A 24484-nucleotide genomic window follows, 5' to 3' on the forward strand; every position below is an offset into this window, starting at 1 on the left:
GCAGGACTTGTGAACTCCTGGCAGCACTTGGAGTCTCAGATATCAGTTGCTTGCCCCTGGAGAAATGAGGTGGAGGAGTCTTACTTCCTCTTCTGGTGCCTGACAATTCGGTGATTGAACCAACACCAGAGTTGCTACCTTTTTGACAGTTTGAGCAAGGAGGCCAAGTTATGTATGGGCCACAGAGACTCCAGTACCTGGAGCAGTCAGTGTGAGGAAAGCTCCCCTGTTTTTACCTGTGCTCTGCTTCTTCTGTGGACAGAGGCTTTCTCTCTCCATGGTTGTCAGCTCAGCATCCTTTTGCAGCATGAGGTCCTTGTTCAAAATTAAAGGGCCCTTGTTCTGCTGATCTCCTGAGAGAGAGTGTGTGAACATAGCCAGAGGGAGCTGGTTTCCAGCTACCATATTAAATTGCATGAAAAGCTGTGTTGTAACATGATCACCTATGCTGTAGAGTGAAGCCTCTTGCTTGTGACACTAACATTAACCCCAGAGTTCACAAAATAACCTGTCTTGTCTGCCTCTCTGTAACCATTAACCCAGAAGGAAGGCACTCTTCTCACTATCCTGAAATAGGAATGCTTTCATTTGTACTGGAAAATAAACACACCGGCTTCTCTTTACTTTCTCTCAGTTGGCAAGAGCTCACGTCTGCTGCTTAGCAGGAAACCTGGTCTGTCAGGGTCCAGGTCAGTAGAGCTGGGTGATCAATCACCAAGCAAGGAAATCAGCCTGAGGGCTTAGCTGCAATCCTATCTTTCTAGCGAAAAGACCCAGAGTACAGGGTGTTGAGGCAGAGAGCAGCACAGAGATGGCTCTATCCTTTCCTTGAGGGTGCTTTGGGGGAGACAGTCTTGCTGCAAGCTTGCCAGTCAGCATGTAGTGATGCTGATGGACCCTTCCCTGCAACACCCAACCCCTTAATTACGCTGTTGGACAGTTGTGAATGCGGATGGATTAGGCAGGAAGAAGGAATATGAGCCCAAGGGGAAGCAGTTGAAAACCTCAAGCACCCTTGTTCAGTCTCCTCCCCCAGCCCTTTGGTATGCAGCTTTGGATGAGGGACAGGAGAGGGCAGGTTAGATACCTAATGCCCTTGTAGCTAATACAATCCTTTGCTTAAGCTGCCAGGTTGTTGCAGTGCCTCTGTGGCTCCGGCCAGTGCATCCCGGGAAAGGAGACTGTAGGAACGTCTGACCTCTTAGGAACTCTCTCTCCCTCTCTCACCCCCCAATCCATCAAGTTATGGCTGGTGTTTAGTCCTTTTTTCCCTAGTGCTCTCCTCAGTCATCAGCATCCCCTCCTAACACCTGCTTTTTTATCTGAATGCTCTTGTGCATGTTGAGCCCAGGCTCCTTTCTCAACCTCTTAGTTAACTGTTCTGTTCAGAACATCTAATATCTATTCTGCTACAAGCCCTTCTTTCTCTGCCTCCCTCCCCAGAGCAACACGGGAAGCTGGTACATTCTGCAGGTGTCCTGCCTTCCCTCTGGATTTATGCACTTGCCCCAGAAATTTTCCATCTGTCGTTTCAGTCCCGTTCTGTTGGCTTGCCAAAGGCTCAAGTATCACCTCTTCTACGAGTCTTCTGTTTCCTCTTCTGGATTGTGTGTGTGCATTGTCCTTTCTCTCTTTCTGGGTCAATCTGTGTCAGCTCATTAGAAGCTTCTGCTCAACCATTCAAGCTCTCCATTTTCATCTGGACCATCTGTGTGCACCTCTGCAATTCAGTGTGTGAAACGCTCCCATTTGGTTTTGATTTACTGATCCGTGTGCCAATCTAACTAGACTAACTTTGTCAAAGGGACTTTTGTCAGGACTGGAACCTTCTCTAAAATGTTCCCTGGATTACTAATATCTGGAAGGTCAGAGTTGGAAATTTAAAAAGAAGTAACTTACTTATTGTCATCTGTGCTGTCTTTTTCCACTTGGCTTGTCATGGGCAGTATCACAAGCAGAATTGGTTTCACTTTGATCTTGGTCAGTTTTGCCTCCTGAATCTTGAACTGTGGTCTCATTGTCAGCTATTTTAGATTTAAAAGCCTGTTTGAAAATTTTGCTTGTTGCCCCTTTCTTTGCAGACATGTCTCCAGCCTCTCATTTGATGATAAATGTTTCTCCCTGCTCTCTCCTTTTCAGCTTCTGATGGAGACATGTTTTGGCACTTCGGGTAGAAGGTAGTTTTGCTGCCCTTTCACAGTCACTATGTCCTAGAAAGAATAATGCAAAGCAGCATAGGACTTAAAGAAATAGGTGGTTGTGGTTTCAAAGCACTTATCCCTATGATATTTTGCAGTACATAGAAAGGCACCACTTCATTTTAAAAAATAGGAAGATCTATATTTACCTCCAAAGGCCAGCTGTGGGAATCTGCTGCTTTCCGCTTTTTGCTTGGTCCTTGAGCACTGGCTTGTCAAAACAGTTCAGTTCTTATGTTGGTCTCCAGAAGAAGCAAATTTCAGTGCTATGGGTTTCTCATTTGCAAGGTTTCCCTCCTTCCATAAACCTCACAAGTTCAAGGTTCTGTCCATCTTGTTTGGGTGGGATGGGGTGGGGTGGATATATTACTTTTAAGGCTCTCTAGACATGCTCCCACCAGATGGCAGTCCTTTCCAAGTGCTGCTGATCAGATTGTGGAATGACTAGAATATCCTATTTCTTGTGTGTTACAAACACATCCAATTTGGGGGAGCTGCCTATGAATTCTGGGCTGACTTCTGAGGGGCTGAACTCCCGGAGAGCTCATTTAAGGCCTGTTAGAACTGTGGGTTCTTAGCACTTCCCTCCTTATTTACTTCCTCCAGAAGAGCTTCATCTTTCCACAGCCCCTGGTAACTTGGATAAGTTGCAGACACCACAGTGGTTTTAAAGACAACGCAAGAGGTATTTCCACATTTCAGGAATAGTCTTAAGAGAGCAGGTGTCCACACAAATGGTCCAAGTCCACAAGCAAAGGATGAGAGCAAGAGCTCCTGTCAGGCTGGCCCAGGTGAAAGCCCCCTAAAAGTTCCAAGCTCGGACCAGGAGTTAAACATTGCAGTGATGGTATCCCTTTCTGTGCAGCGTCTCTGCTTATCCATCCCGATGAGCTGAGGCTTTCATCTGGTGGGTGTGCTTTATTGCAATCTTTCTCTCTGTGGATCTGGTTTGAGCTTGTCCTTGATTTCTCTCTCTTACTCTCTCCTTTCCTTTCAAACTCCTCATCTCCACCTTAAGATACATGCAGATTGTCCTTGTGGGCCCTGCATTATTATCAGTGTCTTGGTAACCATATTTTTGCTTCCGCCACCCTGCTTTCTCCTTCCCCGCCTTGAAGGCCTAAGGAAGAAGAACCTGTCCCCTGGAGCTGTGGAGTCGGATGTCCGGGGAATAACTGGCGTGGATTTGTTTGGGACCACGGATGCAGTTGTGAAGCATGTTCTTGAGGTACTGTCTGCATGCACGTGTGTGTACAGATGCGTGTGTGTTTGTGGCTTGTTCCATTCTACTTGCTGCAGTCCCCATCAGGCAGATGGTCCTTGAACAGGTTTGAGTAATAACAGCAGGGAGATGAGCTCTCTGAATTTATGTGAGCTCATAGAATAAGATTAGAATAATTATGCAAAGAGCCAGAGATTGGAGATGGCAAATCGCAAGGCATTGAACTCTTTGGGACAGGGACTGTTACCTGTCCCATGCTTGTATAATGCTGACCTCGTCCAGAGGCGGGCGTACCAGAGCCTCCCGCAACACAAATGGCAGTGTCATTAGCAGGAGTGAGCCCACCGTGGGATTTTAACAAGAAGAACAATTTTGGACTGACTGGAGGCTGAGGTGATGAGATTTGTCTGCTGTTCCTACAGCAGGTGAGGCATAGCAGACATGCCTGTAACTCGCAGCTGATGGAAATGGTGAGGAAGTTGTTGAGTGCTCTGGCTTGAGTGGCTCTTCTTTGTCTTCTGATTACTCATATAATTCCCATTGGTGTAGCATGGTGTAGCCTTGAACTGTGTGCACGAGGTATAAGCAGTACAGCAGGCCCATGAAGCTCATGGCACCTGTACCCTCTCATGGCATGTCTTGGTGTCTGTGGGTTGTGCTGCTGCTCCATCTCTGTGGATTGGCACCATGGAGCCAGAGCCCTGGTGTGAGAGACTCCTGCTTTCCCCTTCACTCAGGGACATGACCGCGGGGTGAACTGGGCTGCTTTCCACCCCACCATGCCTCTCATTGTGTCTGGGGCTGACGATCGGCAGGTGAAGATCTGGCGGATGAATGGTAAGAAGCAGCCCCTAATGGAAGGAAGTGGGTGGGAACTTGATCTATTCCTAATCCCACCCGTAGAATGAACCTGAGGATGAACCTTACATTCTTGTAAAGGGCGTTTACTGGGAAGCATTGGGGAATACCTCTTTTGTCCCCTGTCTAAAAGGCAGCATTGGCATCTGCAAACAGGGGAAAACCCAGCTCTTCAGCCAGCCCTTCCCTTGCTTCCCACTGTATCTCGTCCTTACTCAGGCAGATGGTTGAGTGACAACGAGACTGGCTCCATGGCTCAAGGCTTGTCAAACACAGGCCTCTAATAGACCAACAGAGGCACTCTTCCCAGAGGTGGACACGCAGCCTAGCAGGCATGGATGTCCAGTTGATAACAGTGCTCATTTCCTTCAGGAACAAGAGCTTTCAAGCATGCTCCTACCTCACTTTTTCATGTTCTTGCTTAGAATCAAAGGCCTGGGAGGTCGACACTTGCCGGGGACATTACAACAATGTGTCATGTGCAGTCTTTCACCCGCGGCAGGAACTGATCCTTAGCAATTCGGAAGATAAGAGCATTCGTGTCTGGGATATGTCGAAGCGGTGAGAGCTCTGCCCCTGGTTTTAGCAAGTGAAAAGGGCTATGGTGTAAATGAGTGATGGACCATCTTCTGTATCCATCTTGCAAACTGGGTTCATTCCTAGGCTTCTGGTTCACTCTGTGTCTTGTCTTGTCCTCCCCCTCCCACATTTAGCACTGGTGTCCAGACCTTCCGCCGAGATCATGATCGCTTCTGGGTTTTGGCTGCTCACCCCAACCTCAACCTCTTTGCTGCAGGTAAAAACAAATCCTTACAGGTTATGGGAGGCTGGGGTGGGAAGGAGTGGCTATCCTGTAATTGTACTATGGGGGTAAAAGGTTTCTGCTGGGCACTTGTGACAGAGCTGCCTTTGCTTGTTGGTACTTGTTCCAGTTTACTGTAGAAACACTGGAGGAGCTGAGAACCTTTTTTTTTAATTTTTTTTTTTTTTTACCATAATATCCCAAGGGCTCCAGTTGCTCAGACTCCATTGCATTGCAAACAGGCTGCAAGCCACCCTTTGCTGGTTACACTGCTGAACCTGTGCATACCTTCTGTTACATGGGTCCACACAGATGCTAAGACCCTCACTTGACTGGGAACTGTAACAAGAAGGAGATGGGGCAGCTGCTAACGAGGAGCACACAGAATTCAGTTAAGGTTCAGGGTCATAATTGTGTGCTGAATGTCAGCCATCCCTGCAGTCTCTGTGTCCAGTCTCTGGAGGCCTGTAGGGATCCCCTTGCACTTTTTCCATCAGGTCCCCTTTGCTGATGCAGCCAAAAGGTGTTGCAAGCAGCTGAGATGTGCCCATCTCAGGTTTAATCCTGACAGCCAGTAGTGATCCCGGTCTTTTGTTTCCAGGCCATGATGGTGGCATGATTGTGTTCAAACTGGAGCGTGAGCGGCCTGCCTATGCTGTGCATGGGAACGTGCTGTATTATGTGAAGGACCGGTTCCTCCGTCAGCTCGACTTCAACAGCTCCAAGGATGTTGCTGTCATGCAGCTGCGAAGGTGAGTCAGTCTCTTGGGACAAATGGGTACTTCGTGGCAAAGACTTGGGTAGAAAGCACCCAACGATATCTGTTGCTGAACTTTCCCTCTTCGTGGTGTCTCTTCTTTAGCGGTTCCAAGTTCCCGGTGTTCAACATGTCATACAACCCAGCGGAGAATGCTGTCCTGCTCTGCACGGTAAGGCAGCCTGGAAGTGCTTAGTACTCCAGTGCTGGTGATGGAGAGCCCCTGTATTAGTGAGTGGAGAAACTAACTTGATCTCAGTGTTAAGCCCTGTCCCGCTGGCATCAGAAATGTCCTTCCTCAGCAGAGTGGTGTCAGCCATCAACGTGGGCATTTGCTTAAAGCTGCTTTTTAACTCTGTGCTTGATGTCACTGCCCTTTTCTTGCTGCACTGAGCTAAAGGGATGTTCAGCCTCCTCTGTACCCTTTCAAGCTGTCATGTTATTCTTTACAGTGGTTTCTCTTTCCCAGTTTTGATGGTCATCTCTGCATAGCCATAAAACCATCTCGTTCACCAGGTGTTTGTAGGCATGAGTTGCCCTTTTAGCAGTGCTTTACTGTTGGCTGCTGTCACGCTGGTTCATTGGTTTCCTTTCTCAAAGTGTTAAGGAGGTTAACGCTGAAATGCTAGTGCAAGAATGTTGTTGTGGATGAGTGGGCAACAGGGAAGTCCATACCCATGTTTCTCTTCCCTTAGAGAGCCAGCAACCTGGAGAACAGCACCTATGACCTCTACACCATCCCCAAGGATGCAGACTCGCAGAACCCTGACGGTAGGCCTGGGCTGATTTGCTTTGTTCCTGATCAGTCTCCATATCCACTCTCCCACTGCGAAGAACATTGTTCTTCCAAGCCTGCATGTTGGACTCTTTCTCCACATTTCCCATAGCCTGTACAGTGCACACCATTTGGCAGGCACTGGGCTTACTATATCACAGGCCACATTGACTTGAAAAATTCATGTTCATCCCAAACTTTACTGCTGCAAATATATATTTTATAATTTAGTTATTAGGAACTTTCCTTTTTCCCTTTTGACACAGCAGGCAGCCTCCCTGGCTTGTCAGTGTAGATGGATTTTGAGCAGATATGTTCTATTCAAAGAGGCTTTATACTCTGAGAAGTGGCTGTAAAAGTGACACTGCCAGGGTCCAATGTTCATTCTCTCAGTCCAATTTCAGATCGGCTTCACTCAATTTACAAGTCAAAACATGATTTTTTTTTCTCCCTCCTAAATACAAGTTCCATTTGGGATCTGAGACTCCAGCTGGGTTCTGCCTGCCTTTGTCATCACAGCCGTAAAGATTCTACGATGAGTGTTTTGCTGGCAGTGTCGGGGCATGATGCATGAGGCAGACTAGAATTCAACTTGCTCATTAGCTGCTTTACTGGTTTCTGCGGGTCTAATGGGGAGAAGAGCATTGTCAATGAAGTCAGCTGGCGGGTAGCAGAGATGGGAATCAAAAGGGGGCTGTTTTTAGTCCCCTAGTGGTATTAGAAGTCGGTTGAGTAATACAGAACATAATTCAAGTTTGTGTTCATTTTGGTCAAGAGGTGTTGAAGTGACAAGTGGCTTGCGGGATCCACAGGGCAAATGCTCAGAGTAATCTTGATACCAAAGTCCTCTTTGGGAGACTGAACCTCTGACTTTGGTGCTCACAAAGCAGTTATCTAAACTCAACGGATACATGCACCTAGGATAATTCATAGAATCATAGAAAATGAAGGTTGGAGGGACCTCAGGAGGTCACATCTAGTCCAACCCCCTGCTCAAAGAAGGACCAGCCCCAACTAGATCATCAGAGCCAGGGCTTTGTCTAGTCAGGTCTTAAAAACTCCCAAGGATAGAGAGTCCGCAGCCTCTCTGAGTAACCCATTCCAGACTTTTACTACCTCCTAGTGAAATTTTTTTCCCTAATATCTAACCAAAACTTCCACCCAGAGTAGTTCTCCATAGCAAACTGCTTCTACTCCCCACCATGCACTGCCCAGCAGAAAATATGCTGTGTGAGGTTGAGCTCTTCTGTTAAGTCTCCCGTAAGTGCAGGCCTTTGAGCTAGAGAAGGGTATTAGCAGCCTTGGAGGAAGTCATTTCTTTTGCTGTAAAGAAAATGATTTAGTGATACCCACGTTTCAGGAGGCTGAGGATCTCCATTCCTTAATGAAGCTCCTCACTTGTGACTGAGAGAAGCCAGTAATAACCTGAGCTAACACACCATAAAAATGGGGATAAACGTGATGGCTCTCTGTCCCCAGGGAAACCGCTGAGCTGAGCTGGGAAGAAATCCCAGGTCTCCAGCCTTGCTTCTAACCATGCAGCCCTCTTCCTTTCTAGGGGGTGTATACCTGTGACTTGATGCCCCTTCTGGTGTTGGCCTGCTGATGAGTGATGGGGTCACACTAATGCTGGGATTGGTTTGGACCCAGGCGTCTTCAGTGCATTCCCACAAGACGCACGTGTCTCAAGATGGAAACCGTTTTGTTTTACCATACATGCATTACTTTGTCCCCTCCAGGCCTGCTTCCCCATCCTTTAGTATGGAGGATGCCTGTTGTGGGTTCATCTGACCCATGTCCTGTGGTACAGTTTGCTCTGTGCCTCTGACACATGCAGCCCTGTCTTTATATTAGCATTTAAAGCGGAGGGAACAGCTGCGCACCGGGGGAAGTGCATCCTTTCTCCTCCAGCTCGTTATGCTGGGTAGCAGCCGCAGGGACGGGGGAGGAGGCTTACATTGAAGCCGGGACCCTTGCTGCTCAGTGTGTTTGGCCAGCAAAGCTCTGCTCGTTAGCTTGACAGACTGTGCTGTCACTCAGGATGGCCTGCTTCTGTGCCAAGTGGTGGCGTTGGCTGTACAGGCAACCACTCGTCTTGTGCCTTGGCTAGAGAGAGGGGCTGGCACTGGCCACGGAGAGCTCTGAAAGGGTGTTAGGGGAGGAAATGAATCTTGCGAATAGCCTCAGGTTAAACATGAATTAGTAGGAAGCAGCTGATCTAACAGAGCCAAGATGGAATCAAACAAGACTGACTAATGTGCCTCTGTCGGCACCTGCCAGAGGTTTTATTCACTGCCTGCATTTTGCTGTCCCCAGCCCCTGAAGGGAAGCGCTCCTCCGGGCTGACAGCTGTGTGGGTAGCTCGTAACCGCTTTGCAGTCCTGGATCGCATGCACTCGGTAAGGGGCGCGCTTAGGTCATCATTAACTACGCTCCGCATTGTTTGGATATCTGGGAGAGGGGCGGAAGTGAAGTTGACCAGTTCGTTGGAGGTCTTGGGGTTTTGGCAGGGCACAGTCAGGGAGAAGGGGCTCTGAGTCAGGTGAAAAAGAAGGTTAAAAAAGCTAATATTGGAACATTTTCATGATTTCCATTTCTGGTCAACTCTCTTTGTTATACAAGTGTAAACTCCCACCCCCCTTGGAAACCCAAACAGTAGACTAGAGGAAGTGATGCAGGAGATTAAAGGAAGCACCGTTGGACAGTGACATCAGCCAGGCTGGTTTTGTTGCATCAAGGATGAAAAAGCAAGTTTTGATTTTTAAAAACTTGTCCTCAATAGCTGAGGAAGGGGTGTGCAGCAAATGGTCATCTGGGGCTACTGACATTTTCCCCAGACCTCAAGGAGTAAAAACCCCTTGAGCCTCTCTACCACCCTCATAAAATAAATCTGTTAAGTTCTGTTTCCTGTTGTATTTAATTATATCACGATCAATGTACTTACTGCTTAGTAATGTCACAAGTTTGCTTCTATTACTCTTTCTTTCCTGGCTTCCTTCTTCTGTTTGTTTCTCTGTGTTGTCCTTTTTCAGTACCTTTAATTTTCTCTCTCCTTTTATTCCACCTGCCCTTCTCTGTTTCTCCACCCTTATCCATCCATACACCTTTTCACCTTTCTCCATCCATCTTCTCACATAACCTGCATGGAGAAATTACCAGTTTGCTAATAGCGACAAGACTGAGTTTTACTACTTGAGGATGAGAAGTGTCTCGCTGCCCCTCTTCTTCACCCAAAATCACAATACACAGGTGTAGTGAGGATATGAGGGGAAAAAATAGATTCTCTTCACTCTGATAAACTAGCAGGTGGATGGAAAAGTTTCTCTTTCCAGTTCCCATCACAGACCTTCCCGCATCCCTGCTTTTACTGCTAGGTAGACCAAATGCTTACTACTCTTAGGGCTGTGAGGAGACTTGATTTTTCGTTGGGGAAAGAAGACTTTTGGGTTTCCCGAACTAACCAAGAACCTCTGTGCTCTTGACCCTCTCCGCCCTCTCCAATGACAGATCCTAATCAAGAACCTGAAGAACGAGATCACCAAGAAGGTGCAGGTGCCAAACTGCGACGAGATTTTCTATGCTGGCACTGGGAACCTGCTGCTAAGGGATGCTGACTCCATCACCCTGTTCGACGTGCAGCAGAAGCGGTAAGGTCCTCTCTACTGGGAGAGCCAGAATCTGGTAATATTGCTGGCGTGCATCCTCTGGGGACAAGCCACAGTCATTAATGCACTCACCATGTCGCCCCAGCTGCAGGCTGTGTCACATTGCACTCTGAGTTCACTGTGGTTTGGATCAAAGCAAAAGCAAAGTAATGGTGCAGTTTATACCTCGGCCATTGTGCTAGCGATCACAGGGAGGCTTTTTCTTGATAGGATGGACCCGGGGTGTACATCTTGGCACTGCTCTTCAGAGTAAATTCAGTCTAATCTCACTCTGATGCACTTCTGTGGAGCCAGAACAGTGTAAAAGGGTTTTAGTGTTCTGGAAATTAGATCCCATGGTGTTTGGCAGTGGGTGTTAATAGACCCTGCCTGTGAAAGGGCTTCATAGGAAGACTAATGCTATCACTGTCTCCCCTGCAGAACTTTAGCCTCAGTGAAGATCTCCAAGGTGAAGTATGTTATCTGGTCAGCTGACATGTCCCATGTGGCTCTGCTGGCTAAGCATGGTAAGGCAGCTTCTTCCTATGGTCACCTGTTCAGGATGCTCAGCCTTCTGTTCAGGGCAGCTCCACCCATGTCGACTAGTAGATGCACTTCCTTCTGCCAGCTGGTAGCTTCCCCAGATACAGCTGGGCAGTTCTACCTCCTCACTGCTCAGTTCTCTCTCTGGAGAGCTGGCCCCTCAAGTGTCTCAGTGCTCTGTCTGGGTAAGGCATCCAGTGATGGGCACTAAGAAAAGCAGACCAGAATAGAAAGGGAGAAGTTAAGTGCATGATGCTTTTGTTTCTGGACCTATCATCCCTACTTGTGGCTCCCAGCCTTGGTTGACTCTCTGGGTTTGGCTTGAGGCTGAAGGAGCAACACTACTTATGTGGAAGGAGAAAAGGAACTCTTGTCTGTTGAAGGGGATTTGGGCTGAGTTCTCTGGAAAAGGATTTGTAGGAGATTGATCCAGAAAAGGAAAGGGCACTGAAGTTTGGCTTTGCATGGTGAAATGGGAGAGACCATTAATTGGTGTCAGGTGTGCCAATCTCACTGGTGCCTGGGTCTTTGTAGCTAGCCCATGCTGGTGTAACTCTAGCAGAAATATAAAAATTCAGGGAATGTGGGATCTCTCACTGTTCCATCTGGGTTGCCCCCTCCTTCCAGCCATCATGATCTGCAACAGGAAGCTGGAGTCCCTGTGTAACATTCACGAAAATATCCGGGTCAAGAGCGGTGCCTGGGATGAGAGCGGAGTCTTCATCTATACCACCAGCAACCACATCAAATACGCTGTTACCACTGGGTGAGTCTGCTCTGTGGAGCACCTGCCGAGCTCTGGAGCTCAGGGCTTATGCACTGATGTGGGTCTTAACTCAGATTAAAACCAGGAGGGTGTGGTTTTAACTGGCGTTGGAAGCTCCGGGTATACCCCGCACTCTCATCAGGTCCATCTTGTCCTGGCTTTAGGGACCATGGAATCATCCGCACCTTGGACCTGCCGATCTATGTCACCCGCGTGAAGGGAAACAACGTGTACTGCTTGGACAGGGAGTGTCGGCCCAGGGTCCTGACCATTGACCCCACTGAGTTCAAGTTCAAGCTGGCCCTGATCAACAGGAAGTATGATGAGGTGAGGGTCTGGAGGGCTAGCCTGACACCTGTCAATCTTGATATGAAAGCATAGGTGAGTCCTTGCCTTGTGGCATTCTCATTCCCTCTGCCTGGCTTCCTTTTCACTAGGTGTTGCACATGGTGAGGAATGCCAAGCTGGTGGGCCAGTCCATCATTGCCTACCTGCAGAAGAAGGGCTACCCTGAGGTGGCGTTGCATTTTGTCAAGGATGAAAAGACCCGCTTCAGCCTGGCCCTGGAGTGTGGCAACATTGAGGTGAGGCAGCTGCCTGGGCTGGGATGGGGAAAAAAGGGAAGTGTCTGCCTGCACCTCTCACTCTCAAATCCTGCCTTTGGAGATGGGTCCTGGGGCTGGGGGAAAACCTCTGCTTCCCTCGTGGAGACCCTGTAACACAGGTGTGGTCTCCAGAGCCCTGCATTGACACTTGAGTGGCAGTCCCCTAATATGCAGGTCCCAGGGGGCAACAGTCCATCTTCTGTATTTGACGTTCTTGGAGCAGTGAATCGTAGATCCTGCACCTGGGGACTAGGAGGAGATAGGAATCTATTGGATGTTCAATAACTACATGGCCCCATGGTGGAGAGCACAGCCCGGTGCCCCTCCAAATTTTCACTGGAAGTCTCTGCCAGACTGTATTTAGCTTTGCAAGCCTGACATGAGGCTGTCAGTGGTTTTTTTCCCTACCTTACAAGGAAGGATCTGGGTTGCTGAGTGACTTGTTCAGGGTCACACTGGGCCTGTTTTGTGAAGTGGGGAATCGAACCTGCTCCTTTCAGCCCCAGGCTGGCACCCAGCCATTGCATGCCTCTGCTGGGTTCCTCTGGCATCTCTGCTCTCATGTCCATTTCCATTTCTCCCATGCTTTGTCAGATTGCCCTGGAAGCAGCCAAGGCTCTGGATGACAAGAACTGCTGGGAGAAGCTGGGCGAGGTAGCCTTGCTGCAGGGGAACCATCAGATCGTGGAAATGTGCTACCAGCGCACCAAAAATTTCGACCGGCTCTCCTTCCTCTATCTCATCACAGGCAACCTGGAGAAGCTCCGGAAGATGATGAAAATTGGTGGGTTGTGTGGCAGTGGGGCGGATAGGGGACAGGAAGAACCGAGTCAAGCCCCAGGGGGAGGACAGGGTCAGCAGTTTGGGGATGGTGGAGAGTTTCAGGGGGTGGTGACTGCTGTGTTCCCTGCTCTAGCTGAGATCCGTAAGGACATGAGTGGCCACTACCAGAATGCCCTGTACCTCGGAGACGTGGCAGAGAGAGTGAGGATCCTGAAGAACTGTGGGCAGAGTGAGTATGGCAGCACTGGCCTTGTTTGAGCCTTCACTTCCTGGGGTTGGAGAGATGCCGCAGTCCATATCCGTCCCTCCCATTTCCCACGTGGGATCTACGACACTGTCTCACCCCATTCTCATTAAGAAAGTAGGTGACTGTGGCATCGATGCCTACACAGTCAGATGGGTCGCAATTTGGCTGGAGGGCCGCACCCAGAGAGTGGTGGTGGATGGGTCTTTTTCGACCTGGAGGGATGTGGGCAGTGGGGTCCCCCAGGGCTCAGTCTTCAGGCCTGCACTGTTCAACATCTTCATCAGCAACTTAGACAAGGGGGTGAAAAGCACCTTGTTCATATTCACGGATGACACTAAAATGTGGGGAGAAGTGGGCACGCTGGAGGAGAGGGACAGGCTGCAACTAGATCTAGACAGGTTACAGGGGTGGGTGGAGAAGAACAGGATGGGATTCAATACTGACAAGTGCAGGGTACCAGCTGGAAGAACCAGCAGCAGACCTACAGGCTGGGGAACTCCCTTCTAGTCAGCACAGAGGCAGAAAAGGATCTTGGTGTCATTGATTCCAAAATGAACATGGGCCGCCAATGTGGGGGCGCGGTCAGTATGGCTAACCACACCTTGTCATGGATCCACAGATGCATCACGAGCAGGTCCAAGGAGGTGATCCTCCCCCTCAATGCAACACTGGTCAGGCCGCAGTTGGAGTACTGCGTCCAGTTCTGGGTGCCGCACTTCAGAAGGGATGTGGCCAGCATTGAGAGGGTCCAGAGAAGGGCCACTCGCGTGATCAGGGGGCAGCAGGGTAGGCCCTACAAGCGGAGGCTACGGGACCTGAACCTGTTCGGCCTCCACAAGAGAAGGCTGAAAGGGGACCTGGTGGCAGTCTACAAACTGGCCAAGGGGGACCAGCAGGCAATGGGAGAGTCCCTGTTCCCCTGAGCACTACCAGGAGTAACAAGGAATAACAGCCATAAGTTGACTGAGTAGATTCAGGCTAGATATCAGGAGGCGCTATTTCACGGTCAGGGCGGCTAGGATCTGGAACCAACTTCCAAGGGAAGTGGTGCTCGCTCCTACCCTGGGGGTCTTCAAAAGGAGGCTAGATAAGACATCTTGCCAGGGTTGTGTGACCCCAGCATCCTTTCCTGCCATGGCAGGGGGTCGGACTTGATGATCTGCTTAGGTCCCTTGTGATCCTACCTACTATGAAATTATGAAACTATAGAGCTATGGCTAAGGAAGACACCACGTGTCCTGCAAGGTGGGACAGATGACCACTTAGGCATGATATGCCAAGAGAGTCATGTATGGGCAGTGGGTGTGCCCCTTACTGCATCCCCCTCCCCATGCCCTCTGAGTTGCTCAAAGCACTTCACAAATGCATTGTCATCCCAAACTTTTAAATTGGGGAAACTGAGGCACAGAGCAGCGAGAAAGTTGTTTACAGTCACACAGCGAATCTGACAGCTGGGAACCGAAATCAATGGTCCTGAGACCTCCTTTGATTGCTAGAGACCGCTGTTGTGTATGTGTGCGCACACCCTACCTGCCCCTAACTTCATTGCTGCTGGGGGGGTGTAAAATACCTCTGTGCAGGCTGCTGATCTCCTTTGAATGTCACCGTGACAATGAGACCAGAGGCAGGCACTGGCACAGTCACTCCAGGCACTGTGTGTGTATCACACATGGAAATCCTCATGCATGGGAATCCTCAGAGCCATAGGTGGTCTGTGCCTTTGCAGAGTCCCTGGCCTACCTCACAGCTGCCACCCATGGCTTGGACGAGGAAGCTGAGAGCCTGAAGGAGACGTTTGACCCCGAGAAGGAAACGGTCAGTAAACGGGTTGGCACTTCCTGCCATTTCCCAGCTCTGTCTGGTTTGGGCAGAGGGTGGCAGTGGTAGCTGGCCTCGATGCTCATGGGGATGCAGCTGTAGCCAGCACTCTCCTGGAGTAGCAGCCTTCTCCCTGAGGCTGAAATGAGAGGTCTTCCTGTTGTGGCCTGCAGGTGATTCTCTCCCTTTCGCTTTCTCTGAGCAGATCCCAGATATTGACCCCGACGCGCAGCTGCTCCAGCCTCCTGCTCCCGTCATGCCTCTAGACACAAACTGGCCACTGCTTACTGTCTCCAAAGGATTCTTTGAAGGAACAATCGCAAGCAAAGGTACTTGGGAGCTCCTTTAATCAGACTGGGAAACATGAAGCTAAATTTCCCTCCGGTGGCTGCAGCAGTCCTGTTCTTACACCCCTGCCTTCCCATTGGTTCCATTAATGATGTTGCTAAAGCCATCCCTGGGAAACTCTTAGGCACCCTTCACCCACCATCCAGGTGTCTGTGAGCTTTCCTGTGGCCTGGTTTGGTGGCAGGAGCTGGATTGTGGTGGGGCCTGCCTGACACCTTGTCGGACATCTTCTCCTAGGCAAAGGAGGTGCAATGGCTGCTGATATCGACATTGACACAGTTGGCACGGAGGGCTGGGGGGAGGATGCCGAGCTGCAGCTGGATGAAGGTGAGTCTGCCTGGGCACAGCGGGAGTGTGGGAGCCTCCAGCAAGCAGGCGCTGACTGCGGTTCTGTTCTGTCCTGCAGATGGCTTTGTGGATGCTGCGGATGGCTTTGGAGATGAAGCCGTCGGGAAAGGGCAGGAGGAAGGAGGTGGATGGGAAGTTGAAGAGGATTTGGACCTTCCCCCCGAATTGGTATGGGGCTGTGAGGTCAGGCACTGGTTTTGGGCAGCAGCTCGTGGCTCAGTTGCAGTGATCCCTAGGAAGGAAGGAAGGGTCACTGGGCTCTGGTGGCTGTTGGATTGTGAGACAAGCCAGTCCAGTTCTTCACTCATTTCCACTTCTGTTCCCCATCCGGTCTCCCAATGGATGTATTGACAGGGTCCCACATCTGATTGACTGTGGAGGCTGATCCTCCCTCCTCCTGCTTAAAAGTGATTCTGGAGATCAGGCCTGGAGCCCTTTGACCGGGCAACTTGGGGGTGAACTTGCACCAGGGTCTGCCCTGCACCTGTTTTGGCCTTGCGTGGTGGACTCCAAGGCTGCAGAGGCACTTTGCCTGGTGTGGCTTGTGTGTGTCCACAGCACTCAGGAGCTGATCAATGCCTGTTTGATTCCACAGGACGTCCCTGTTGGGCCAGCAGGAGGAGCAGAGGACGGGTTCTTTGTGCCACCCACCAAGGGCACCAGTCCGGCCCAGGTACTGGGACAGACCTTTTTCTGTCTTGCTCTGAAATGATCTTGCACACCCCTGTTGTGTGATGCTGGATTATCAGTTGGGAGCATGGTGAGGGAACTCTGTCAGGATGCTGGCTGGAGCCCTGCTGTGTGGGTGGGGGTGGCTCCCAGAGCTGCCCCCATCATGCATTTCTGCTTTCCGTCAGGTCTGGTGCAACAACTCACAGCTGCCTGTTGATCATGTCCTGGCTGGCTCATTTGAGACGGCCATGAGGGTGAGTTACACCAGGGATCCTCTCCCCCACCAATATATTCATTCTGTTCGTGACCCCTTCCAGTGCAGGGCAGTGGGTGAGGATGGTGTGGTGAATGCAGGGTGTTTGAGGCCCTGATATACTGACTGTGCCATAGTTTGGTGTCCCTTGAGACTGAAGGATGGAGTCAGGGGTCCCATCCCATGCTGGGGTGTTAACAGGGAGGAAGGGCTCGGTCCTTCTCTGCTGCACTGGGAGCTCATAGTCCCATTACAAAGAAAGGAAGTCTTGTGGCTAAAGCTTGGTGGTGTTCCAGTCTCTGCCGCAGGTTCAGTATATGTCCTGAGCTGTTTCCCTCAGCATCTTGGGTATGAAGTGGGGATTCCTGTGGGTTGAGACTGTCTCTGTGGTCCCCTGGCTGAGATGGAGCGGTTGGTGGCGGGGCACAGGCATGGACCGCTCTCACCCTGTGGCTAAGTGCATCTTTTCTTCTCCAGCTCCTTCACGACCAGGTGGGAGTGACTAATTTCGGCCCCTACAAGCAACTGTTCCTGCAGACTTATGCCCGGGGCCGCACCACCTACCAAGCCCTGCCTTGCCTCCCCTCCATGTATGGATACCCGCATCGCAACTGGTGAGTAGTGAGGTACCTGCCTCCCTCTTCCTTTGGATCTCATCCCATCCTGTCCCTTCCCTCTCCTTCCTAGGGCTGGTCACCACGTCCTTTCTGGTTGGTTCTCCTGGTGCAGCCAGGCAACCTCTTCTGCCATGATCTGGCTTCCTGTCCTGTGAGACCAAAGCCTTTTTTCCCTTTCCCACCTTCAGGAAGGAAGCTACCCTGAAGAACGCAGTCCCGGCAGTTGGCCTGAAGCTGAATGACCTGATCCAGCGCCTGCAGCTCTGCTACCAGCTCACCACCTCCGGCAAATTCGAGGAGGCAGTGGAGAAGTTCCGGTCCATCCTGCTGAGCGTGCCGTTGCTTGTGGTGGACAACAAGCAAGAGATTGCCGAGGTGAGGTGCCACTTTGCCCACCCCCCACATCCATCCTCTTGAAAGGCAGGGGGTGAGTGGTGCCTGACTCGCTCTTTGTTCCTCCTCCTCCTCCTCCTCACAGGCCCAGCAGCTGATTGCCATCTGCCGGGAGTACATCGTGGGGCTCTCCATGGAGATTGAGAGGAAGAAGCTCCCCAAGGAGACCTTGGAGCAGCAGAAGCGCATCTGCGAGGTATAAAAGCTGTTCCCCCTCAACATGCTGCAGGCTCCTGGGCTGGGGTGGGATGGTGAGGCCCATGACAGAGGGACTTGAGAGCCCTGAGGTCAGTGTCCCCGTATGACTGGGTGAGTCACTTTACCTTGATTTCCAAGAGACCCTTACAGCGAGCTGTCTCCCAAGCCAGGCTGGGAGGGGGATCGCCTGCTTTTGAGGGACGCTGATAACAGCATGTACCTGGGCCATCTTGTTACCAGGCCAATGGGCAGGTTTCTCCCCAAGCCAGCCAGAGATGGCTGTTCTGCAGCCGCTGCAGTGGCAGGGCCTGTACTCAGCTGGGCAGGGCTGCTGCCCTTGCTGCAGGCAGTAATTCTGATTGATCGCTGGCTTCTCTCTTCCCACAGACCGCCGCCTACTTCACCCACTCCAACCTGCAGCCTGTACACATGATCCTGGTGCTCCGCACTGCTCTCAACCTCTTCTTCAAGCTCAAGAACTTCAAGACAGCTGCCACCTTTGCGCGCCGCCTCCTGGAGCTGGGACCCAAGCCCGAGGTGGCCCAGCAGGTACGTGTGTGGTTGCGTTCTGAGCAGGAGTTTGTGGATCACAGAGAAGTGGCGACCCTGGGACCCCCCCCCATGAGTGCAGGCTGAGCTCTAGGCTGGCTTGGTCTGTTTACCTCATCTTGGGGGCAGAGGCTGTATGTCTCCGGCAGAGGACCCATGCTGAGTGGGAGGGATGTTCCTGTGTCTGCCTGGGGTCCTGGGAGGACACTGCTGCTTGGGAAGCAGGTGGAACAGCCCATCTAGGTAGCTCCTGCCATGGACAGTCAGCAGCAGCTCCTCTGTTCATGGCTGAGGCATTTCCCCCTTCCTAGACTCGCAAGATCCTGTCTGCCTGTGAGAAGAACCCCACCGACACCTACCAGCTCAACTATGACATGCACAACCCCTTCGACATCTGCGCTGCCTCCTACCGGCCCATCTACCGTGGCAAGCCCGTGGAGAAGTGCCCGCTCAGCGGGGCCTGCTACTACCCTGAGTACCAGGGCCAGATCTGCCGTGTCACCACGGTAAGGAAAGGAGCCTGTGCTGGCCAGCCACATGGACCCTGCCGTAGCAGGCGCTGACGGCAGCCTCTGTGCCAGCCCTGTTGCCTTGCTGTTGACCACTGACCTCTTCTCCCTTCTGCTCCCCAGGTCACAGAGATCGGCAAAGATGTCATCGGGCTGCGCATCAGTCCCCTGCAGTTCCGCTGAGGCCCTGTCCTGTGCTGGCTCGACAGGACCTTTAATCAGAGGGATGTGCGAGCTGAAACCTCCCCCTTGGCTCCTCCCTTCCTGCCATGCTTGGAGCTCTCGCCTCTACTGTGAATGTGCTGTTGTGTGTAATGCCCGCTCTCCCTGCCCCACAGAGGACCGTCCTCACCATGCTCCTCGCCCCATTCCCACAGTGACTACCATTAACCTGGGGTTCTTTCTCCCGGAGCAGCTGCAGCTGTGTTTGCCTGCAGGTAGCAGAAGATTGCAGTGCCCTGTAGCCACATGCCACAAGAGGCTGGGCAGCATTATTCTCACCCTGATGCACAGAGGTGCCACATGAAAATAGCTGGGGAGCTGGAATCCCAATGCCCCACTTGCTGCTGCTTCTGTACAGCCTGTTCACGAGCCCAGCAAGAACCCTCTCTGCCTTGAGCAGAGGACCCGGGCACTTCATGACCATCAGCAGGGGTTGCTCTCCTAATGTCTTAATTCCTGATCAAAGGGGCATGTGGGTGTTGTGCGAAGGGAGCAAAGATTGGCTCAGAATCCCAGGGCTTCGGCTGTTCTGTCCTTCCCAGCTTCCCCCAGCCTTGTCTCCTCCTCACTGTAATAAAGTAAATTAACTAGCTGAGACCCCTGTCATGCCTTCAGCCGCACCGGTGGAGACTCAAAGGGGCATGTGTTTCCACTTGTTGAGTGTAGAACTGAAGTGCATTTTCACCCTGAAGTGACTCGTGGGGGCGTTGAAGGGACCAGCAGCACCGCAGAGCACCAAGTTTTGCTCCAGAGAGTCTGGGCTTGGCAGGGTGAAACCTGCCAGCCTGTTTAGTGGGGCAGGCTGGGTGATCACTGTGCAGCCGTGAATGGGTTTGGAGATTAGGAGGGAGCAGCAATGGTCTGGTGAGAGCTCCTTTCAGCCTTCCCCATGCACCAGCGCTAGCTGCAGCACTCGCCTTCTGTGTCTGCGGCAGCAGCTCTACCACTGGTGGGGTGGGAAAAGTGCCTGGAGGTCCTATCCTGCTTCTCAACCCCTCCCCCCCCCCCCCCCCCCCAGTTCCTTCATGCTTCAATAGAGCCTGTAAAATAACCTCCCTGGTTTCCTAGAGCTGTTGCTAATTCCTCACGTGTTGCCTAGGGTGGGAAATTCACATCAGCCCCCTGCTTTGCAGAGGCAGGAGCTCACCCGTGGGTCCAGAGCAGAGGACTGGGGCTTGTGACCTGCAGGCCCATGCTTGTGCCCTTGCACGCATTGTGCGGGAAAGAAGCACACCCGCCGGGGAGTTTCATCCCATCACTTTATTAAAACAAAGTCGCGGGGTCGGGAGGGTTTCCAGCTCTGTCTTGGTCTCGCTCAGGTGCTTTGTGGAATGTTTGCTGTGGGGCGAGTGCAGGGCACCGGGAGAAGGGGTCACAGTTTCTTGGGGCCGCTGGGACCCTTGGGGCAGCTGGGACCCTTGGGGCCACCGGGACCCCCTGTACACAGGGCATCGTGGCAGGCCACTGCGATGCCTCCAATGAGGTTGAGGAACTCCTGGAAATCCAGCTGCCCATCGCAGTTCAAGTCCAGCTTCTTCATCATGCGGTCCAGGATGGCCGGGTCCTTCTGGTTCTGTGAAGGAGCAGGGGAGGGTGATCATTAGGGTCCCCGGTGGGGCCCATCACCCGGGCATCTGGGCACCTCTCCTGGGGCTTTGGGACCCCCAGGCCCCCACGGGAGCCAAGTCCAGCCCATGATGTCTCTTGCCTTACTGTCTGCTCTGGATTTGGGTGGCAGTGGGCTTCAGAGGCCACTGCTCTGCCCTGCAAATGGGCCTGCAAATGGGCTGTCCTGGGGGAGCAGGAGCCAGGATCCTTTCCTGGGTGCAGGGCACCTCAGAGTCCCAAAGGGCTGTTGGTTCCCAAGCAGCCACACCCTCCCCTCCAGCGGCTCTGCGGTGACTCAGTACCGGGATGCTTCCCTCCTGCTCCAGGCCTGGCCAGGCTGGCGTGGCCCTACTCACCTTGGTGAAGGAGGCCAGCTCGCTGTTCATGAAGGCCAGGAACTCCGTTTTGGAGAGCTTCGTTTCGTCTCTGTCGCTCCTCCCCGCGTAGCGCTGGAAGACGGCCAGCAGGGACTCGATGCAGCGCTCCGTCTCCGTGGGTGCAACCGGGACCTTCGACTGCAGGTACAAGGGAGCGCTTGTGAGTAGGGGGCAAGATGGGGCTCCCCGTGCACGCAGCCCCCACCCTTGGCTTCACAATGTGCTTCCTTCCACCCTGCAGCCGTGCGGGGGAGCAAGCTCCAGGGGCTTGATGGGTGGGGGGACCGAGAGACCCTGGAGAGCAGAGGCACGACCCTCATGGCTAAAGCAGGAGGTGGGGACCAGACTCCTGGGTTCTTTCACCTGCTTGTGCCTCAGGACAGTGGTTATAACGGTGCTTGCAGGGAGGAAACGCCTTCCCCTTCCTATTGCAACCCTGTGGCTTCCGCGTCCTGTCTGCTTGGACACTGTTGTCACAACCACCACAGCAGATTTCTGCCTTTCAGACCTGTTACTAGGGCAGAAGCCACTGCAGCATCACCCCTGCAGGGCAAGGGCATCACGGCTGTGATTTGGAAGGGCTCCCACGCACCCTGGGGCCTGGAGCAGGAGGATCCCCTGTCTAGGTGCTGCACGGGGCGTAGTTGGCCACCTTGGGAAATTGCTGTGCCCCCAGGGTGCGCGTGGGATGCAGCGGGGCCTCTCCAGTTGCAGCCCAGTCCCTGCCTCCCCTGCCTGCTAGTGGTTTCTGGCTGCAGCTCCTGCTTATGGGGGATGGGGGGGAACATGCATTTTTTCCGCTTTCATTTGCCACGTGATGTGTTGAGTCAGGAAGGAAGAATGTGACCGAAGCAGGATCCCATGAGGATGTGGGAAAAGGGAGGGCTCGATGGGTGGTGGGGCCCTGGCGGGCTCCAGGGGCAGAGGTGAGTGGCAGAGCCGTGCCCAAATCCTGCTTCCATCCCCATGTGAATGGTATGCAGCCTCGAGGGGCCTCGAATCCAGTTGGCCCCCGGTGGGGAGTACCATATCAGGCTCCCCCTATCTGCCCCTGCTCCATGGGGAGAGGAAGGGGCCTGGGCTTGAGCTGCTGGCGTCTCCCAGCACCAGGCGGCTTCTCTCTGGCCTCCTTGGCCGGGAGCGTGGGGACTTTGTGATGTGGAGTAAAGCCAGGACCAAGCGGGGAAGGGGCGAGCAACAAGGGGCAGGAAGCCAGGCTGAGGCCAGGAAAGATGGGAATTGTGCAAGGAGCGTGGGGACTGGCAGGAACCAGCCCGACCGCCGGTCCTGTGGGCTCCGTTGCCGCAACCCGCAGACCATGAATTTTGCCATTTTTGGCCCAGCGAGACAGGAAGCGCGCCCCACCCAGCCCTTCCTGCCCCAGGCAGGGAGAAGTGAGGAGCCTGGCTGCCCTGGTAATGGGCACATTGCAGCTACCAGGGCATGCATGTAGCAGGGCATGGCACGGCACGGAGGAGACGAGGTGCAGAAACGGAGGGTCAGGGTTGGGAGGCCTGGATGGGCACGGCTGGAACTGGGGGGCGCGGATGGGACGGGAGAAGGGGGAGACACCAAGGGGCAGGGAGCTTGCAAAGCCCCCACGTGCCCTGTGCCACCCTTTGCTGCCAGTCCACCCAGTCCTGGCACCTTTCCCCAGGCTGTGAGGGCCACTGCTGAGCGGGGAGCTCCAGCTCTGCAAGACTTTTCCCCCCCTCCATGCACAGCTGCCCCCTGCCTGCTCCCCTGCCCTCTCCTCGGGGCAAAGCCCCAAACTCACCATGTCTGCAGCTGGGGAACGGCGCACGGCAAGTGCTAGGGAACAGATCTACTCGGAGGGCAGAGCCTCGCCTAGCCACCGCCCTGGCAGCTGCTCTGCTCTCACAGACCCCTCGCGTCTGGTTGTGCAATTGCTGCTTACTCAGATCTGAACTTGCTTTCCTGCGAAGCCGATCTCAGAGCCCAGGAATGCGCCGTGCGGGGGGTTTGGCCGCTTTCTCTCACTGTTCCCGCCTCTCTTTTTTTTGCTTCTCTTCTTCCTCCCTAGTTTTCTTCTTTTTTTCCTTTCTTTCTTGTGCATTTTCCTTCCTCTGTCATTGCCTCCCCCACCTCTCTCCCCACAGGTGGCCTGCTTTGTGCCTCAGTTTCCCCATTTGTACATAATAATGCCCTGTAGCCATCCCCGGTTATATTCTAGGCAGAGGGGGCTAAGACCTGCAGGGCAGCAGCAACGGGGCTAGAGGCCGGTGTTCAGCTCTGGGAGCCCAGGCCTTGGCTGTGTTCATGAAAGGACATGGGCTGCATAGGGTGCATGACCTGCAGATGAGTGGCTGTTTCTAATGAAGGTGAGGCAGTTGTCACTCCTTTTTCTGTATCACATGGATATGTGTACATGCACACATGCACCTCCCAGTGCCTGTGGAAGAAATGTCGTGTACTGTGTACACACACACACACACACACACACACACACACACACACACACACACCAGTTGTCATGGAAGAAGCACAGTGTAATATGTGTACACAGACGCACTCACTCAGTGCTTGCAGAAGAAGTGCAGTACAACGTGTATACACACACATCAGTGCTCATGGAAGAAGTGTAATGTAATGTGTACACCTCCCCCTGCCCCCTCCCCGTGCTTATGGCAGAAGTGCAATGTAATGTGTGTACACATACACACCAGTGCTCATGGAAGAAGCACAGTGTAATGTTTTATAAAGCCTGGTCTGGGGTTTTACCAGCCATTGATTGCGGGTGTCGGGGGAGAGCTCCCTGGATAATTCTTAACACCCCTTACCTGACTGCCAACACCGTGGGATCTGCAATCACTGACCCCAGGTACCACCAGCAAAGCCTGGGCTGCAGATTTGTCCTTATGGGTGTCACTGCAACACTGAGAATATGCAGCTTAGATCAGGCCTCCATGGCGCCAGGTGCTGCGCAGTGCAGTGAGAGACAGCCCCAGCCCGCACAGAGCTTACCGGGGTGGGCAAAATGCGGCCTGCGGGCCAGATGCGGCCTGCCAGGCCATTCTATCTGGCCCATGGAGCCCCTAAAAAATGTAGAAAATTAATATTTATCTGCCCTAGCTGCCTGTCATGCAGCCCTCGATGGTTGCCAAAACTTAGTAAGTGGCCCTCCACCCAAAATAATTGCCTGCCCCTGGCTTAGACAAAGGGTGGGAAGGGAAACAGGCACGGAGAGTGGGAGTGATGTGCTTGAGGTCCCATGGCTGGGTTTGGAGTCAGCTCTCCTGAGTCCTTGGCAAATGCCCGATCCTCTCTGACCCTCTTCTAGCTCAGGTGTGAGACAGTTATTGCTCTGTTTGTTTCCCAGGCAGGGGCTGTGGTTGGCCAGCGTGTCGTGGG

The 24484-nt window shown here is 52.7% G+C and overlaps 2 protein-coding genes across 2 annotated transcripts in view; one reads left to right on the forward strand and one right to left on the reverse strand.

Moving 5' to 3' along the window:
- The window catches only part of COPA (coatomer protein complex subunit alpha), a 24156-nt gene extending 4439 nt beyond the window's left edge, over window positions 1-19717 (forward strand). Inside the window, exons 6-32 of the mRNA XM_014525915.2 lie at window positions 3317-3426; window positions 4158-4257; window positions 4704-4839; window positions 4992-5074; window positions 5682-5832; window positions 5943-6009; window positions 6533-6608; window positions 8929-9011; window positions 10120-10259; window positions 10698-10783; window positions 11427-11565; window positions 11730-11892; window positions 12003-12149; window positions 12765-12954; window positions 13087-13182; window positions 14927-15015; window positions 15224-15347; window positions 15604-15693; window positions 15773-15882; window positions 16310-16387; window positions 16572-16640; window positions 17117-17253; window positions 17445-17631; window positions 17735-17845; window positions 18235-18396; window positions 18708-18902; window positions 19029-19717. Coding sequence (XP_014381401.1) covers window positions 3317-3426; window positions 4158-4257; window positions 4704-4839; window positions 4992-5074; window positions 5682-5832; window positions 5943-6009; window positions 6533-6608; window positions 8929-9011; window positions 10120-10259; window positions 10698-10783; window positions 11427-11565; window positions 11730-11892; window positions 12003-12149; window positions 12765-12954; window positions 13087-13182; window positions 14927-15015; window positions 15224-15347; window positions 15604-15693; window positions 15773-15882; window positions 16310-16387; window positions 16572-16640; window positions 17117-17253; window positions 17445-17631; window positions 17735-17845; window positions 18235-18396; window positions 18708-18902; window positions 19029-19088 — 3179 coding nt within the window. The 3' untranslated portion in view covers window positions 19089-19717. The remainder of the gene's footprint in view (window positions 1-3316; window positions 3427-4157; window positions 4258-4703; window positions 4840-4991; window positions 5075-5681; window positions 5833-5942; window positions 6010-6532; window positions 6609-8928; window positions 9012-10119; window positions 10260-10697; window positions 10784-11426; window positions 11566-11729; window positions 11893-12002; window positions 12150-12764; window positions 12955-13086; window positions 13183-14926; window positions 15016-15223; window positions 15348-15603; window positions 15694-15772; window positions 15883-16309; window positions 16388-16571; window positions 16641-17116; window positions 17254-17444; window positions 17632-17734; window positions 17846-18234; window positions 18397-18707; window positions 18903-19028) is intronic.
- A 652-nt stretch (window positions 19718-20369) lies between these two features.
- S100A11 (S100 calcium binding protein A11) lies at window positions 20370-23044 on the reverse strand. The gene is made up of 3 exons (XM_006036078.3): window positions 22890-23044; window positions 21092-21250; window positions 20370-20700 (listed from the first exon to the last, which is right to left on the reverse strand). Exons 1-3 carry the CDS (start codon window positions 22890-22892, stop codon window positions 20500-20502), a joined length of 363 nt encoding a protein of 120 aa, XP_006036140.1. The 5' UTR covers window positions 22893-23044; the 3' UTR covers window positions 20370-20499.
- Between the last annotated feature and the right edge of the window lie 1440 nt (window positions 23045-24484).

Source organism: Alligator sinensis, unplaced genomic scaffold (genome assembly GCF_000455745.1).
Source record: "Alligator sinensis unplaced genomic scaffold, ASM45574v1 scaffold771_1, whole genome shotgun sequence".
NCBI classification, from domain to species: domain Eukaryota; kingdom Metazoa; phylum Chordata; order Crocodylia; family Alligatoridae; genus Alligator; species Alligator sinensis.